At 34.5% G+C, this 18818-nt stretch overlaps 1 protein-coding gene across 1 annotated transcript in view; it reads left to right on the top strand.

Moving 5' to 3' along the window:
* The window catches only part of LOC149538458 (Glycosyl hydrolase family 47 protein), a 187914-nt gene extending 169939 nt beyond the window's left edge, over positions 1-17975 (top strand). The window contains exons 10-17 of the mRNA XM_089799786.1: positions 5231-5319; positions 5417-5498; positions 5581-5694; positions 5919-5998; positions 16608-16743; positions 16916-16986; positions 17094-17352; positions 17472-17975. Coding sequence (XP_089655912.1) covers positions 5231-5319; positions 5417-5498; positions 5581-5694; positions 5919-5998; positions 16608-16743; positions 16916-16986; positions 17094-17352; positions 17472-17834 — 1194 coding nt within the window. The 3' untranslated portion in view covers positions 17835-17975. The remainder of the gene's footprint in view (positions 1-5230; positions 5320-5416; positions 5499-5580; positions 5695-5918; positions 5999-16607; positions 16744-16915; positions 16987-17093; positions 17353-17471) is intronic.
* Positions 17976-18818: the final 843 nt, after the last annotated feature.

The raw sequence follows: 18818 nt of genomic DNA, 5'->3' as shown, positions 1-18818 counted from the left end.
AGATTGAGGATATTTTAATAGATTTAAATCTGATGTTAGACTGATTGAATTTCTCTATCAGGGTGGTTCTCATACCATGAAAATGAATTAGGATCTCTGATAGAGAATATTACAATGTATTTGAATCACTAATGGGTCAGATCTAAAACATGTATGATTCAGTTTCAAACTAAATATATAATAATAGATCTATATATATCAGATTGAATAAGTATATATATCTATATTATATTTGATATGTATTCTGAAAATGCTTCTTGTAAATAATATGACAAAGTCCAAGTTTGAATCGCTGCTGAAGATCAGTATATTGCCGCTGTGATTGATATGCTATCCCAGCCAGCGATCACGGTATTTGTATGAGGAAGGGAAGTCGTGTCCCCGTAGAAACATGACTCTACGTGGCCAATGGCCACGTAGGTTCATGTCCCTACGTGGGCATGATTTCAATTAGTATTACAATCAAGATAGCCGTTGGTCCACTAAGAGACCCGATAAGTAATATCAACAACATACATACATACATACATACATATATATTACAGTATAAATAATTTCGATTTCCTTATTATTAACACACACACACACACACACACACACGTATGTATGGTTCTTTTATCCTTGATAGAATTCAGATATTATATCATGTAATCAGTATTACTTATTGACTGCTTGCCAACAATATATATATGATTCACTTCTCTTCCTCGTGTAGAGCCTCTTTAATATATTTTCCTTTATTGATGCTTCAATGGTCCTTGGTACTAAATGTACATTATAATCTCTTGTTTGATGATGGTTTTGAATTGATGTTTGAAACTCCTTTTATATGTCAAGAAGTTGCATCCCTTCAGAAATTCAATAGACCGCATCCTTTAGTGGTTGCACTTACTAGGTAATTAATCATGAATAATTCACAACTTTTGGTATATAGTATACATCACACCCCTTGACAAATTAATTATACTTTTTTCCCTTTACAGATCATAAATTACTCGTCTTTATATTGGACTGTTGGAATTTTAATATATATATTTTTATTGTCCCTAGAGCCTTGCGTTCACCTACCTGACAGAACAGTCCGAAGCATTTAACTTGGTAGGTGAGTTCAAATTTTGAAAAGAGAGGGAAAATTTTGTGGACACAAATAGAAGGGAATGTCATCCATTTTAGAGTCAGAGTGAGACAGTGCAGAGGATATAGAGAGCAGAAGAAGAAAGTTGCAAAGTAGCAACAACAAAAGAATATCAGAGTGTGGAGCAGCACGTTGGATGTCTCTCTGTGGTTTGTAAGTGAATGATTGTCCTATTGAAGCAGTGATTGCTCTAAGCTTATTGTATGCAGCCCTTTATAGCTGCGAGCTTAGTTTCATCATCAGAAGTAGTAGTAAGTTGTTTAAGTTTTCTGGGTTTGTAGTTTACATTCTAGATTTGTAATGTTTTGATTCAGTTTAATAGAAAGAACAAAGCAGGGAAGTTTGTCCATCTGCTATTGTTTTTTTTTTGTTGTCTTCTTTCATATCTACTCTGTTGTGTATTGTTGGTAGTTGAGCAAAACAGAGTTGCAAGTCTATTCTTGTCGTCATGTTTAATGGTGGATAAACCGGACTGTTAGTTGGTTGTCTCCTAGCTCGGTTCCCTTGTAAACCGAGCCTTTCATCCTAGTTTGATCATTGTCTTGTTCGTGTGCTGACCGAGCATCCTCCACCTAGCAGTGTTGACCGAGTTCACTCGGTCACTACGTTAACCGAGCTAACTCGGTGCTTACATGACCGAGTTGTTTGAGCTCACTCGGTTCCTTTGTTAACTGAGTTAACTCGGCTTAGTGTTGACTGAGTCTCAGTGTTGACCAAGCATACTCGGTCACTATAGGTGCCGAGTAACTCGACACTCACTGGTGTCACTCGGTTCCTTGTTTCTGTCGAGTGATTTCCCCTGTTGATCGGTCATCTCCTCAAGTTGACAGAAAATAGGAAAGTTTTTACATGGACGATTCATAGTAGGTTATTGTTTTATTCCTTTTAATCTAGCTCATCGATTATTGACTTGCTATTATAACATTGATGTCTAGATTCTCTTCTTGACCGATTCATATTCCTCTATTGATCGTCCATAGGGAATGATCCCAATTGCAACCTTCAGTAATGACAATGTTGCAACAAGATAAAGAGTTTATTCCTACAAGATATTTGATTATGTGCCCTTCATTGTTAGTTGTCTCAAACAGTGTTGACAATTCCAACGAGTCACAATATATTGCGAAGGAAAAGTGCTCCTGATATAATCGCAAATAACTTGGTAACGAGTTTAACTAAAAAAAGGCTCTAACATTTTTTATATATCTTGTGCAATGTAGCGATTTATGAGTCCAAATATTGTTGAAAAAAGTCACTGCAATTTGTCCTTTTCGTTTTAGAGTTCCTGCTTTAATAAACATTGTCGTTCATCCACATGGTTTATAAATATCAGTTGCAATTGGCAGAGGACAGGAAATTGTGATAGATCCAGGGAGTGCCAACTGCAACCTGGCCTAGTAGAAGTATGCAAATACACACACACACACACACACACACACACACACACACGTTATGCAATGCAAATCGTATGCAAATATAAATATATGCATTTACAGTTTGCTACAAACTATGTAATATAAAATTATAAATCCTATGTAACATTTACAATTTACTACTATATTTTAGGAATTTTAGTAAAATAAATCATATGTAAATGTAAATATCTCATAGTGAAAATGAATGTAAAATAAAAATACATTTACCATTTTACTATTACATCTAATAAATGTTAGGAATTTTAGAAATTATGGAAATCGCAAATGTACTTAATAATTTAGTATCTAATAGTTTCATAATTTAGTATTTTAATAGATTTATAAAATACTAAATTTTATTTAATACAAAATAAATTAATTATCATTACAATTCATGAAATAAATTATATGCAACTTTGTGAAGTTCTAATTGCTATGTATTTACTCAATATTTTGATTAATGTACGATGGCAATCTCAAATCAGTATATGTTCTACAAAGAATATTAAAAAAAATTATATAGTTTTAAATGTTTAATAAAATTATTGATTTATTGCTGATTTTTTCACTAAGTTTTTGGCAATTCCAAGTTTTTCAAAATGATTGGGCCGGTTGAATTATTGCTGAGTCCGAATTTTCCAATTATGGTCTCAACTGCAAATCCACTTTATAGAAATTTTCTCGATAATACGGTTCTAATTTTTTTGACGCGAGTCTTTAGAAACCTACTTCATATCCTTGTCATAGAGTTGTATATATAATATTGTGACTTTGACAAATCAGAATGATTATAGTCTTCACTTGGCCACTGAACTTTATTATTAATTTATTTCATTTTCTATTCACAGTTATTACAAACAGATAAATGGTGGGCTCTAAAATATTCTTATCTATTATTATCATATATATTTTATTGTTATTATAATATATATTTATTATTATTTCAAATAGGGGACATGACATGTTTTTCTTTTTCCCGAGAGCTTAATATAAAAATATCACTAGTTTTTCAAAAACTTATTGGAGAGTTTGTCAAAGTAACTCGCATGACATTTTGAATTGGGACTACTCGCTAGTGAAAACATTTTCTTGAGAGTTTGTCAACAAAGATCTCCTGGTCACTAGGTGTCTCATATCCATCATCAACATGAAGTCCTGCATAGTGGGCGGTGGAAGCAGCCAAGTCAATATGCTTTCGGTTGATATTGCACACACTTGTTTCACCTTCTTTGTAGTTATTTTGTTTGTGCAAGGAGCCACAATTTTGAATGCACAAAAATCAAGGCCTTTGATTTCTGGGAATCAAAAAGGTCAAAATTTTTGAAAAATGCCTGAACTTGGTGGATTGACCTGGTTGAAAGCAAAATTTGGCTCAGTTTGTCCAGGCCAAACCCACCATTACAGCACCATTCCTACTGTTCCAATCTGAAGTAAAATATCAACTTCTGAACAAAATATTTTAAGACCTCAGTTGAAGTCTCCTGCTAAACACTCCTGCTGATCTGTACAGGTCAACACTCCTGCCAATCTGTACAGTTCAAAATGTAGAATCCATCCTTTATATTTGGTGTTTACATTTGGGCTATTAGTTGTGGTTTCATTAAAAGAATTATTATTGTAAGGGCAATTTCTATTCAAATACAACTGCTATTACCAGGTCTGGATAGCTAATGATTCCAGTATTATTTTTGGTTAGTATTGTGAATCCATTTATGCTACTAACAAACACATTCCCTTTGCATATATCACTCCCTCATGACTCTGAAACCACAATTACACTCTCATCCGAGAAGTCAGTGATAAATCTGAATGTTATCTTCATGCAAAGTGTTTGAGCAAATGCCTGGACCATGAGTTTGTGATTTGTTTTAAAAGTTTGTTGCAATTTAGTAAGTAATCTTACATAATGGGGCAGACTTGGATGCCAAATCAGGTTCAAACTTGGCTAGGAGGCTTTCCCTGGCGAACAAGTAATATGGGTTTTTTCTTATGTTTTATTTTTGCTTTTTTCCTTGCCTGCCACAACCGAATCTAGCCTATGAGACTTGTTCATTCTAACGAGCCTGTACGACTTGTTGGGGACCCAACTACAGACTTATATTGCTTACCTCGCCTTGGGACTTGTTCAGTATTGGGTTAGTCTAGCCAAGTCCTGTCACACTAGTACATATAGACTTTGAGTTTTTGGCATTGGGGATTGAAGAGGAATTTAGGAGATATTGAAGTCTATGCGAGCCAGTTTGATGTGTTCACCTCTTTCTGATCATGGGAATATTCATTCTCATCCTTGCTATCTATATTCACCCTTTAAACCCTATTTATCTCTGCATTAAATAGAAGTGGCCAATATGTGCCAAAGTCTTCGATGCATTTGAACATGTTTAGGTTAACTGTGATTCTTTTCCTTTGGGTTTTCTATAATGTTTTCACTAAGTTAATATTTTTCCTTGGACGACCTGGGCTATGGATGATGATTGGATCTTCCACATTCGCTTTATTAGGCTCTATATTTTTGTGGGATTCTTTAACCATGCATATTAAGCCATCTCTTTAATGATGAGCTTCTTTTGTAGTATATTCTTTCATGCTTTTTCAACCCATCCAGTATTTCTAGATAGCCATCTTCAGCTTATGTGAAGAAAATGTTAATTTCTGCAGTCTGTGGTGAGATGATTTGCAGGCATATTTGTTACTTGGAGATGAAGAATATTTATTTATGTTTCAAGAGGCTTACAAAGCTGCCATGCGCTATCTTTATGATGATCCATGGTAACTGTTCTATTTTATGTAACATAATTAACGAGTTTGTTTTTTCTCATTTGCCCTCAGTGTCTAATAATGTGTGTATAAATCTTTATTTTCACAGGTATGTGGAGGTCAACATGAATTCAGCGGCTGTTGTATGGCCATTGTTCAACAGTTTGCAGGCTTTCTGGCCTGGGCTTCAGGTTATTATAAAAACAACAGATGTTTTGGTGGAGGTTTTCTTATTAAAATATGCAACTGAATAGGTTATTTGCCTTTAATAAGGTTTTAGCTGGAGATGTAGAACCAGCTGTCCGGACACACAAAGCCTTCTTTAGTGTCTGGAAACAATTTGGATTTACACCCGAGGGTTTCAATCTTGCAACATTTAGTGTGCAGGTGCCTTTTTCTAAGCATAAAATATTTAATATATTTATATTGGCTTATTGGAAAATTTAGTAGTTTTGAGTTAATATTGGTTTCTGTTGTTTGGATGTTTAAGCTAGGAGAAGCAGAGTCTTAAGTGCTTCTGAAGTCCAATTTTTTTTCCTTTGCACATATTTAATTATTGGATAGTTTAGGTTCTGTTCTGGTTATATGAATAATTGATATGTTCCTGGCAGCCTGGTCAAAGGAGTTACCCCTTGCGTCCAGAGCTGATTGAGAGCACATATTGGCTTTATAAAGCTACTAGGGATCCAATGTAAGTGGCTAAAATCCTCTCAAAAACTATAGTTTGAAGTAATGTCAGAGTTTTATCAAGTTATCTTGGAATAGGTTTAATTCCATTTTTACTAATTTATTTTTAGAAGAAAGAAAGAACTGGCTATAATTGATTGTGAGTACACCTCTAACTTGACCATTGTAATGGATATGTAGATATGAGTTGGATACAGCACATAGTACAGAAATGTATTTAGTTTATTTATTTATTTTTAATTCAGTGGCAACTCCTATTGTTTACTTAATCCCACTAGTTTCATTAAGTAGGGCACCCTCACATACACTTATAGTATGTAACATGGCTTATAATTTTACACAGCTAAGAAATGAATTATCACATAAGGGGCCCACAACCCTGGTTCTGCATGTGACTCATTTTGTGGTGACTGTATCCAACTTCCTATGTCACAGCATAGCTAACTAGACAAAAGTTCCGTTTGTCATATATAAGAAATGAGAATATGCCAACTTGTATATTATATGATGTTATTAACGGACAATGACTATCATAGCCACTCATTTTAGGTGATGTTTTCATGGATCCTTTTTACAATATGATCTCCTTTCTCATATAAGATTGCTTTGTGCTGATGTGTATGGTTTAATGCAAGTGTCATTCTTTGGCATGTGCAATCAATTTGTAATTGTTGTCAGATGGTGAGTTATGCATGATTGGCATTGAAATTTCTTTCTTTTTTCTCTAAGGACTGTCCACACAATCTTGCAAGAAGCTTTTAAAGCCACACTGCTTTCGTGCTCCGACATGTGCTGCAATATACTCGGCTTCTGCGGAGCTCATTGCTACTGAAGATTGTTCCCTGCAGCACCAAGAAATCATAAGCAGAATGTAAACTGAAACAACAAGCAGAGGTGTCTTTCCGATTAGCAGCACATCCTGCCCAATCGGAATCAATTTATCCAGACAGCTTCAAGTTTTTGAATGTAGAATCATTATTGGATTCCTTATCTTTCTTCCTTTTAAGTGTCCTTTCTCGCCCTTCTTCTTGGAGTGGGTGGTAAGTGTTGAGTAACATGGATCGTTTTCTGCAAATGTATTAACATTGCCATTGTGATTGATGTATTCCAAATGCAGATTTTAAGACTCATAAATATGAGGAGACATGTCTCTATAGTTAATCATCATTAGTTGATATATTAATAATATAAATAACCATATGTATAATATATACATATTATTATATATATATATAATAATATATATATATCTAATGATGATTTACCATCAACAATGTATCTCATGATCGAATCAATCCAATTGCAACTACAAACCTAACACTCCCTCTTAGTTATGGATGATTGTTATAGAACACATTATGCTCTTGAGTATATGAAGAGATACCATCTTAGTATGATATTCTTGGAATAACATATTTAAGAATTTCAACATATATCCATCAACTTAGATGTTATCTTTCAATATAGTCCGAAGTATGATTCAATAAGAAATATCAATCATATGATATTCATCATACTTATATTCTTTTGGTATGTGCACTGGCATAAAAAAAACCTGGTGCCTATCAAAAGAATATGTTATATCCTAGTAGGATATGAGTTATTTGATTTCTGACACTCTGGGACAACAACTTAATGTAGTTTATCAGATAACAAGAAATCATAATGTCATGGTCTCCATCATGACAAGTATCATGATCTCCGGCACTCCGGGACAACAATTGAAGTCAAATTATGATACGTTCGTTATCATGACTACTGAAACTTCGGGACAACAACTTAATGTAGCCTGTCATGATAACAAGTCAAGCTATTGATAAGATCATCACCTTACAATAGCAATCCTTGGAAAATACATCAATGAAAGATTGTCACCTTTCATGACATAATCCACATATGCAAAATAGTAACCACCATGAACTAAGTTAGGGGTTGGAACAACCATAGCTGCTCCTAGAGGGTGGAACAAGGGTTTTCACCTCAAACTTCTCTCTCAAGGAATTTTACTTCAAACTTTTCTTTTGTAGAGAACAAAAAAACAAGGAATTGCACATCATAATTCTCCCTCTAAACAAAAGATCTTGGAAAGTCAGGTCCTCTAGTTACTCTCTTAGAGGCTCTCTTCGCTCGAGGATGCTTGTCAGACTCTCTCTAAATCTAATATCAATCTTCGGACTTCCTAGTGATAAGTCGTTAATTCCTCATGATGTACATAGAGGTAGGCCCATAAAAATCATGCAGTCACACGAATGTAACTTTAGACTCCCTCTAATTATCAATCTTCTGAGCTCCAATGTTGTCTTTGAAGAAGTGTCAGACTCCGTTTTATTATAGAAGGATACTCATAATCTTGATCATCATAGATATTTGCTTTAAGAGCCTCACTTTATCCGGCTTGATAACCACAACTTATTTGGAGCTACTACATAAGATTTAGTCTGTACAATATGCCTAATGTATCCTTAGACTTATTTGCACATCAACATCCTTGATGCAAGTTGCTCTAATGAAGGTCCATATGCATCAAATCGGAAAAATGCCTCCAATGGGAATGAAACATTGGGTAATTATTCACCCCCCCACCAAGTAAAATTCCCACATACTTCATATTTATAGGTTTTTCAATCAATATCAAGTCTAAGGAGAAACAACCATCCATGAATGATATCAACCTCTAAAACTTCTTCTTTCTGAGATATAATCTTCTTTTCAATTTGGTCCACAAGAATGAATCTATTACTCATACTCAGAGCTTTGTTCATCAAACGGATAACCATAGGTGGTTCAAATGCTTTACAAACCATAACCATACGATTTGGATAGTTTTCCCATGTTATCCATCATATAACAATTTCATGATACTGGAGCTTTGGTTGACATTGACGTAGGCTTCTTGTCCTCAATCCTTACATCCTTGATAATAATCATAAACTCTTATTTAGTTGTTCCAAAAATGAACAATATAATGAAACAAGGAAAGTGATTCTTTCATGCCTCGATGTTTATAAAACTTTAAGTCATCTTTTAAGAATCTTCTTCAAAGTCTCAAAGCATGTTCAATAATTTAATTGTATGCATATCCTTAAATTGATGCACAATATAGATGTCGGCAATACTGACTCCTTGCATATGATGACGTTGCCAAAGAAAATCAATGCCTCTTGAGGCATGTATCTCACCTCACCTCTTGAGGATATTAATATTACTTATTTTTTTCGTTATGTAATAATAGCAGAAATTATTCCAATTCTCCTCCCCGTATCATGATACTGTTACTGCTTGTAATTAGGTATGGGCTTAATCATTCAATTGTAATATCCATTGATTTCCACATACCTCCTGTCCATTTCGTGGTGTGTGAAATGTTATTTGCAAACCAACAATAAGAGTGTCTAGGTGATTTGTTTGTCTCATTTCTTTGCCAAGACATGTGCATGCATGTTAGCTTGAACAATACAACGGGTTCTAAGCACATGTCTCTCCTATTTACAATGTAATGATCCCTTGTTATGAACATATGTAATTTACTCTATGACCCTCGTCTTGAATTTAGATTTGTAATGCCCACTTTGTATATATGATTCAACTTCATACTGCATATAAATATACTTGTCTTTGTCTCTTAAGGCTGATCTTCAGTTCTATATGTACTTCTATGTAGTCCAACTCTTGAACAAATATTAGATCTCTATTCTGTATTCCTTGAAGAGATGCCATATGTGTGTTGGAATGGTATGATTGAAGCACACCTTGCATCACCATATCTCATTATTTGTTGTTTGCAATTCTTGTTCGGAATCAAATCTCTTGGTTCACACTTGACAGGATCAGTTGTGTTTGCTCAAATTTGCAAATCTGCCATCTTATATCCACAAAATTATTATAGAAAGATTGGAAGTGATAACACTTGTTGATAAGATATATGTATTTCCTTCGAACAAGTTGAATTATATTGTGGGGTGTTGTTACACCACTTAGAACAAGTACAAATAACTTTGTTCTGACAGTTACCCATAGATAATGTCTTTCGAGAATTGCACATAATGGGAGCTATCTATATGCCAGGTCGATTCAAGTTGAGACTCAACATAATATTGCGATCACTTATACAATTCATTCAGTTACACCACTTGTACAAGAAAATACCACTCGAATCGGACATAGGTATCTCTAAATATGCTCATCGGTGTTGCATTAAAAATCCCATAAAATAGGGCCAGTGATATGACCTTTGTTTTCTATCAATATTGTGTTCACACTATTCTTCCTCCAACAAACATAATATAGGGGATTAGTATTGATTGCTTCCTTATTATATTCATATCCCACTCGGACTATTATTGCACAGCTCACTAGAATTCTCTATGGTAATTTCCTTTCTCTTCTAACGATAGTTAGGTTTGATGCTGAATATGCCCTCTTTGTCATTGCAGATTCTTCTATGGTTCATTTCATATGACTGTTGTGATGACAAGTGGACGTGATGAAGTCTTAGATGATATTTTGTTCATGTTGCCATACTAATCCACGAGTTCTTCTCTCCATTGTTCTCTTTGAGTAGTGGGCACTATGTAACATCTGGTTTTTCTCTAACTAATTTTTAGTCTTGAACTAAACTGATTTCTATTTCTTATTCACCTGATAAAGTCTTTCAACAACTATTTAAACTGAAATAAATCTAAATCACAATTCTGATCTGCTAAGAATTACAAAAAAGTTAACATTAACAATTTACTTGATCACTTGAAAGTAAATATTTAACTATTTCTAAACTTCAACCAAAACTAATTAACAGTTGCTCATGATCGGAAATTCAGATCTAATTACGTTTGATCATTTATCTACTTTAACGTAATATCTATCTTTTAACTAAATGACATTTAAACTTGAAAGGAAATAACTAAACTTACAGGTTTTAAAGAACATATAGATGAATTTGTAAAGCTTCCTTTAATGGTTGTCCAAGCTCTAGCTCTGGTGAGAGAAGCATTGACATAGGCTTAACCTCCCAGCCGTGGACCATTACTTATCCCCACAGGTTCTAATTTAATAGAACGGCCCTCCCTACCCCGAGGTCGGGCTTGGGATGTTCATTAATCCAGCCATCAGAGTATCCAGGTGGGTTGAGGTCCCAACAGTTATTTGACGAAATAACTGAAGCATCTGGACAACAATAAGATCAATTGTTTCCGACAAGTCTGCCTAATTCCACCCTAGCCAAGGATTTCAAATTGTGGATTTACAACCCGATCTCCACCACTCAGCTTGACAACATATTTCAGAAATGGAACTTGCATGAGCAATGCTTTAATTAATTTATTATTTATTGTTTTCTGATATCATTCTTTTATTTTACAGGTTCATCTACACCTCCTCACCATAATCAGGCCTTCAAGTCGATGATTCCTTGGTGCCTTCAAATTAGCTTTATGCACCTTCTTCACCATATTCTGGCTTTAAGCTTGGTGAATTCCTTGGTGCTTTGGTTTATTATCTCATCTCAGTTATCAAACTTTATATCAATTGCATAATAAATGTTATCAGAAAAGATAGATTTTTAAGAATAATTCAGAAAGTTGCATATTCGGATATTATAACAATTATCAGACTTGAATAGAAACGTTGCTGTGGCAGTCGATTGATCACTAGAAGGTTATAATGATTTTGGAAAATATTATAGACGGCTTCATTCATGGTCTTACATCAAAAGAAAAAGCAAACTGAAAAATGGAAGTCGTTGGCTCTAATCACAGATCAATGTCACAAAAAGAAACGATATATTTGCAATGAAGGATGATAAATCATTTAAGTCTGCTACAGAGACGATTGCATAATTATTACCAAACATGGAAGGAGTGAAACACGTTTTCAATGAAATGCATTTAGAAATCCTTACGTGACTCTACCTGGTGGCTATGAAGCTCGGGTGTTGGGTGAGTTCTCCAACCTGCGGCAAGAACTCTTAGCCGTATGCATAGTATTCACTTGCTGTTGTCTCTGCAATTTATTTGTATGCTAGCTGGAAGGGTTTGAATGTAAAGTGGCTTGAAAGCCGAGAGCAGAAATGGACACCAAAAGCTAGGGAAAGAATGCTGAGATATGTTTGAAGTTTTCATATTATAGACGTGAGCCAGACCTTACAGCTACCATCAGTTGCAAAGATCATATTCGAATTCTTTAATCAAATTGGCTAGAAAGAAAAAAAGAGAAAGGAGGGAAAATTAAAAAGGAAAAGAAGATGAAGAGTTTTAAATAATTAATATTATTTATATTTGTTTTATTTTCTTGGTTATGTTTATATGCACGTAATGGTAAGGTGGCATTGTTGGATTAATGTTTTTAATGCAATGGTGTCACTTTATTATTATTTACATACGATCATATTTGAGAATATAAAATAATTTTTAAATGATATTATTATTTGATAATTTCTCAAAGGTAAGAACTTATGTTTATTTTGTATTGTTTTATTATAACGTTTTAACTTATAGCTCATGCGGTTCCATCATGAAATATGTTGCCAAGTCCTAATAACCTTGTTAGGATGGTTTTAGGTCAAACTTGTCGCTTCTGATGACTGAACCTTATGACCATCCCCTTCCGATGACCTTGTTTTGCAATGCTTCCCCTCTCTCTCCGGTCTTCATCCTGTAATCATTCAAAACAACATTCTCGCCAAGACATCAATTCAAGAATTATAAATTGTTAATTAAAATCATCAAGTGACCGTTAGGAATTTCATCAATATCATAATAATTGACTTGTTCATCATATATGTACAATGGCTACAATTAACTGACTCTATTTCACATGATCATGAATAAATTAATACAACAGCTAGAATTAACTAACTCAATTTCATATGATAATTAGATCGATACAACGGCTATAATTAATTAATTCAATTTCACTTGAATATGAGAAGATAAGTAACGGCTATAACTAACATGTTATAACAACGGCTATAATGAACTAACTCAATTCACATGAACATGAAGAAATAATTTGGTTCAGTGGCTATAATCAGGTTAAAATTTTAGGGCAAAAATTGGGATGTAACACACTATATGATGTGATAGGCATGATCGCTTCTTTTTCTGTGACAGGATATTATCTTTCTCAGTTCCTCTTGCCGTGCATATGAAAGATACACGTTGGATTTGACTACTTATTTCGACTTATGACTTCATGGAAGAATATATTTGAGTTGCTCTCTTCTGATCTCTCCTTGGATTTAGAAATCAAGTAATTTATTTCTCATCGATCTTATAATGTGGCCCAATATTGATCTAAAAGGTTGAGTGAGAGAACTTCTTGTTGACTCTATCCCTTGTCGTATGTAATTAATTGCCTGAAAGATTTAACCATGATTTGATAGGTTATGTTGACCCTTGTTCCACATGTACTGGCCATATAATATAAAATGCTGATAAAAGCGTATGTATAGGCTATACACATGTAGCCTTATTTGACATTATTACTCTTTCTGACTGTATTGTATAATTCTCATGTTTATTTCTTCTATAAAAGAATCTTGATTGTTGAGTTGTCCATTTGATGTCTTTGCTGAATAGTGTCTGCAGATTGTGTTTAGGTCCTCCTCATGCCACATTTTACTGTTCATATTGATGTATATATTCACTATTAGGGTGATGAATCAAGTCATATTCCTCTTGGGGATGATGTATCTATTATTCTCCTCTTCTCTCCCTTTATCATTCAACAAAGATCTCCCGTCTCCAATGAGGACATAATTGTTGACTTAATTCATTGTGATCGATGGATTGTTTTATCGATGACTCTATGTTCTAGCTGATTTGACAATTTGCCTATGCAACAGTTGGTTAGATGGTTTTTGACAAGGGCTGCGATATCTGAAATGAGAATGTTATTTTGCACAACTTAGATTCTATTGCTAGAAGCCATATTTGCTACTTCCGATCTTTCATGGTATGCTTGAACTCAATAATGGATGCCCTGTCTGATGAATATCCTTCACCTCTGCAATCCTTGCACACCATCTTTACCCTGTACTTGTACCAATATTGCCGATTCATTCTGAACAGAGCAGATATAATATGGGGGGGTGAATAAGAGTAAAGTATTTCATTCTGAAATCTCCTTATCACTGCTTCTGGTTATCGTGTCTGTTTCCCAAATACACTCGTACAGACGTCTGGTATTTTTTCCTTAATACTCGATCCTGGAGGTAGTATAAAATCCTTATATATTTAGTGTGGGTTGCAGTGTTTAATCAGTGTTGACTGTAGTGTTTTGTGAAACCAAAATCACCATGCAGTCACTGTCCAATACTCTACATAGCCACCTCAAGCACATAACCATTGCTCTGCCTATCTTGTCCTCTAAGTGATTCCAAACATCGAACAAAAATATTCAGTTATATCCAAAATGGATTGCATTGTAGATGTGATTTGCATATAGATTATACTGTAACCTGCATATTTAAACTTCACATTTGTTTTAAAATGTTCTTTATTGTTTCTCCTCTGTTGGATATATGTGCTTTCTATCTTATTCCTTTAATTACCTTCTTACATTTACAGCCTTGCTTTGATACCATGTTGAGTAACATGGATTGTTTTCTGCAAATGTATTAACATTGCCATTGTGATTGATGTATCCCAAATGCAGATTTTAAGACTCATAAATATGAGAGGAGACATGTCCCATGATGAAGAGACATGTCTCTATAGTTAATCATCATTAGTTAATATATTAATAATATAAATAACCATATATATATACATATATATAAGAATATTTATCTAATGATGATTTACCATCAACAATGTATCTCATGATCAAATCAATCCGACTGCAACTACAAACGAACATGAATATCTTCATTTGTAAAATGTTGTCCAATCCCTCTTGTAATCAACCTTGACTCTTCTTGAATCCATTCTGTCTTCAAACAATCAAACTTGAGGAGTATCTTGGACTGGTGCCTTCTATAAATGACTCCCACGATGAAGGAATCACGTCAAGTCCCAACATTGATAATTCTTTATTGTCTAGAGTGTGTCCTATGGTGGAGAGTTGATTTCTCAATCCAGTAATCCTCATGAAATATGAGATGATGGATTCTCCTTTGTCATCTTAATGTGGTGAAGTTCCTGTTTTAATGCAACAGCTTAACTCATCTTATTGATCGCTTAAATCTCCTCTAATGTCTTGAACACTGATGTTAACTTAGAGATGATTGGCACAATGTGATCTTTCACAGAGTCAACCAGCTTTTTCTTTGCTTTGGTTAAATTTCTCTTCCATCAAGGCTTCTTATCTTCTTCATCTGGTTCGGGAACCACTTTCTCCACTGACTCATTTAATTTGTTTTCTTTTAAGGCAAGCATGACTCTGAACTTCCAGGAGACGAAGTTTGATGCACCCTCAAGTCTGTCTTCGACTTTAAGTCCATTCACCTCTCAACATTGATAGATGTAATCAGATTTGAAGGCAATTGAGAGGATAACGCTGCTACTTTGAATCTGATCCAATCATTTCTTAAGCCTGCTCTGGTACCATGTTGACTTTGTGACCAGATTATAATTAAAATGAAAAGAGATAATTCAAAAGAATTTAATGCAGTGTGTACCCTGGGAAAACCTTCCACTTGAAGGTAAAGACTTAGCAATGACTTCTCTGATAAATATATTGTTTTCTTGATTAGAATATGGTCAATATGAGATCATACACAGAGAAAACAATATGCAGAAGTGACAGTGAAATATATAAATTGATTTGCTGATATTGATCAATCCTTGAATGTGAGTATTTTTATCATTCAGTCTGGATTTGATCTGCCTGTTGATCGAATATATATATTCAATTTGCCTCTAGATAAGTATATTGCTGTGAATGTGTATTAACAATGTTGGAATTGCTTCTAGATGAATATAGATCTGCACTTGACCTGTAGATTATTCTTGTTGCTTCAATATATACATGGTTACTGAAGTATTGTATATATTCTTCTTATATATTATCTTGTTCGCCAAAAGATCTCTCTTTGATATATATATATATATATATATTGTAAACGGATGTGTCTATGTCAAATTGTCAATAGATCTGACTGCTGACAATAGTTCCTAACTGTAGATTTAGGTGTGACCTTTCATAATGAATATTTAACTTAATTGAGTAGTCTCATATCGGTAAGTTTAGTCTTCCCATCAATTAGTCTCATTGATCGAAATTCTGGATAATGCTTTACTATTGTAAATATCTGACCATTAAATAATCCTCCTGATGTTAGAAATCAACAAACACAAACCCAGACAGGCAACTTAGGTTTTGGATCTTTATTTAAATTACATGCAGCTTCTACTTATTTGTAGGCCAAAATATAGTGATTTTTTTGTAATTATTTCTGCAATTTTGCCTGGTTGCTTTGAAAGACAAAGTTAATGGTCTGTTGTACATGCAATGATGGATCACATCATTGAACTGCTTCATGAACTGCACCCAACATCTTGATCTGTTGGTTATGGAGGCCCCAAACAGAAAATTGCTCATCCCAATTCTCATTGTACTGGTGAAGAGATCTTAGTAGTCCAAATTTATTTCTTGATTCACTTTTCTTGTGACAGGTATCTTAATGTTGGACGTGACATTGTTGCCAGTCTGCAGTACAGTGCATGGTGCCCCTGTGGATATTGTCACATAACAGACGTAGAAACTCACAAACAAGATGATCACATGGAAAGCTTTTTCCTAGCTGAAACAGTACGGCTCATGATGAGTGGATGTTTATGGTGTTAACAGTATGTTGCACTTCCACAGGGTTTATTGTCATCTCATTATTAGTTTCTTTGCCTCAATGAATTTATCATGTTCATATTCATAAAAAAATTCAACTGATGTATGTACATAAATTAAAAGTATAATTGAAACACAGGTTAAGTACCTGTGGCTTCTTTTTGATTTGGCTGTGGGCGGAGAAAATATGGTGGAAAAGGGACCCTACCAGTAAGCATTTAATTTGATATATTTTAATATTCATTTCTATTTTAGGATGACCAAAAGTCACTATGATGGCATAGGTCACTGGTGTTAATGGGATTTTTGCTTGCCAGCTATATATTCAATACAGAAGGCCATTTGTTCCCCATGTCTCCTGAGATATCTTTGACAGAAGAACACTGTTCCTATGTTGGAAGCTTTTGCAAGGATGGCCATCAGCATAACTATATGTTAAACAATTTCAAGACTGATCTCAAGGAGGCAATGGAACTTCATGCAAATGACAAGGCATTTGGTAATGGTTGGTGTCCGGCAACACACCCAACACATGAGGCAAAGGATGAGTACAATGCAATGCATGGTCTCATTAAGGTCAGTATTTTGTGTGTTGTTCAAGCATTCTCTGTTAGTTTGTTGAGCATTTGTCTTAGAGGCTTTTTATGCACTACGTCAGTGTTTCTTAGTCAAAAAATGTATGAAAACATTTGCAGGGTATTTGTCCAGCACTAAACCACTGGCGAAAATATGGCATTTCTTCTTTGGCTGATAGTGTAGCTACAGAAAAAGAACCTAGTATACACACTCGAAATTCTCCCCATAACAAACAGAATGCTGATATTAAAAATCTAATTGCTGTCTTTCAAAAGACTTACCATGAATCTGTACCTTCAAATGCTGATAATCCAGCAAGGAATTCATTATCAGATGGTACAAGTTTGAGTGCCCAAGACCATGCTGAAGTTGAAAATGTGCTTACTGAAGGAAATGAGATGCTTCAAGTGGGAACTGCAAATCATTCAGAAAGAAGAAATGTAGATTATAGAACTTCTCAAGATGTTCCAAAGGAGGGTTAGTGCTGATCTTTCTGAATTTGATAAATGATTTACCCATGAATGAGTTCATAATGTTCTTAATTTTTTTCTGAAAGTATTGATTCCATACTTCAATTGAGTTTCATGTCTTTTCATTAAAATTTTATTTTTTAGTTTTGGTTATGTGACTATTATTAATTGTGTATGGGCCTCAAAAAATATTATATATTGTGTAATTAGGAACACTGTGAAACTAAATGCATTATACTTGACATATTAACAGAATTATATTTTCCAATTAATTTAACAAATTATAGTCCTCAATTTTGGATTCACAAAACTGGGGCAACCCTACGCAATTTTCTTATGGATTCGTAGGCACATCCTCTTTGTTCTAATGTGTCCATAAGGTGTCATGAAACAATTCGTCTTGATTTAGAAATTGTTGATGAGATTTCCACACATGAGGATTATTCTTCTACTGCTGCTATTTTTCGGTTTAGGGGTTTTCGGCCTTCTCTTTTGAATTTGCATGCTTTGATTTCCAAATATTGGGAATCAATCATTTCGGATTTAGTTCAAATTTACCTTATGGGAAGGGTTTTTTTTATTGTGAAATTTGCTAATGTTGATGATAGAAATGAAATCCAGTGTCGTGGTTTCTCTTAGGAAGAAAGGTTCCCTTTGATGGTCAAACCTTGGTATTCAGCTTTTGATCCGACTATTGAATCTTTTAATAAGATTCCTCTTTGGGTAAGGTTGTCGAATCTTCACTAGCACTTTTGGTTGGATTCAGTCTTGGAGGCTGTGGAGAATGCCCTTGGGGATTTCTTGCTAGTTGATTCGGTTTCCTCCAATATCTATAGGACGACGTATGCTCGTATCCTTGTGGAGATGGATGTCTCCAAGGGGCTTCTTGAAAATATGAAGTTGGCTTCTCCAAATGGTTCTTGGATTCAACCTCTTGATTATGAGTGTATTCCCTTTAGATGCCGAAAATGTCATAAGACCGGCCATCTTGCTGCA

The sequence above is a fragment of the Cupressus sempervirens genome, chromosome 9 (assembly GCF_028749045.1).
Source record: "Cupressus sempervirens isolate cs-2001-9-10 chromosome 9, ASM2874904v1, whole genome shotgun sequence".
Classification (NCBI taxonomy): Eukaryota; Viridiplantae; Streptophyta; class Pinopsida; order Cupressales; family Cupressaceae; genus Cupressus; species Cupressus sempervirens.
The sequence above is the reverse complement of the archived record's forward strand: the minus strand, read 5'-3'. Positions and strand labels throughout refer to the sequence as shown.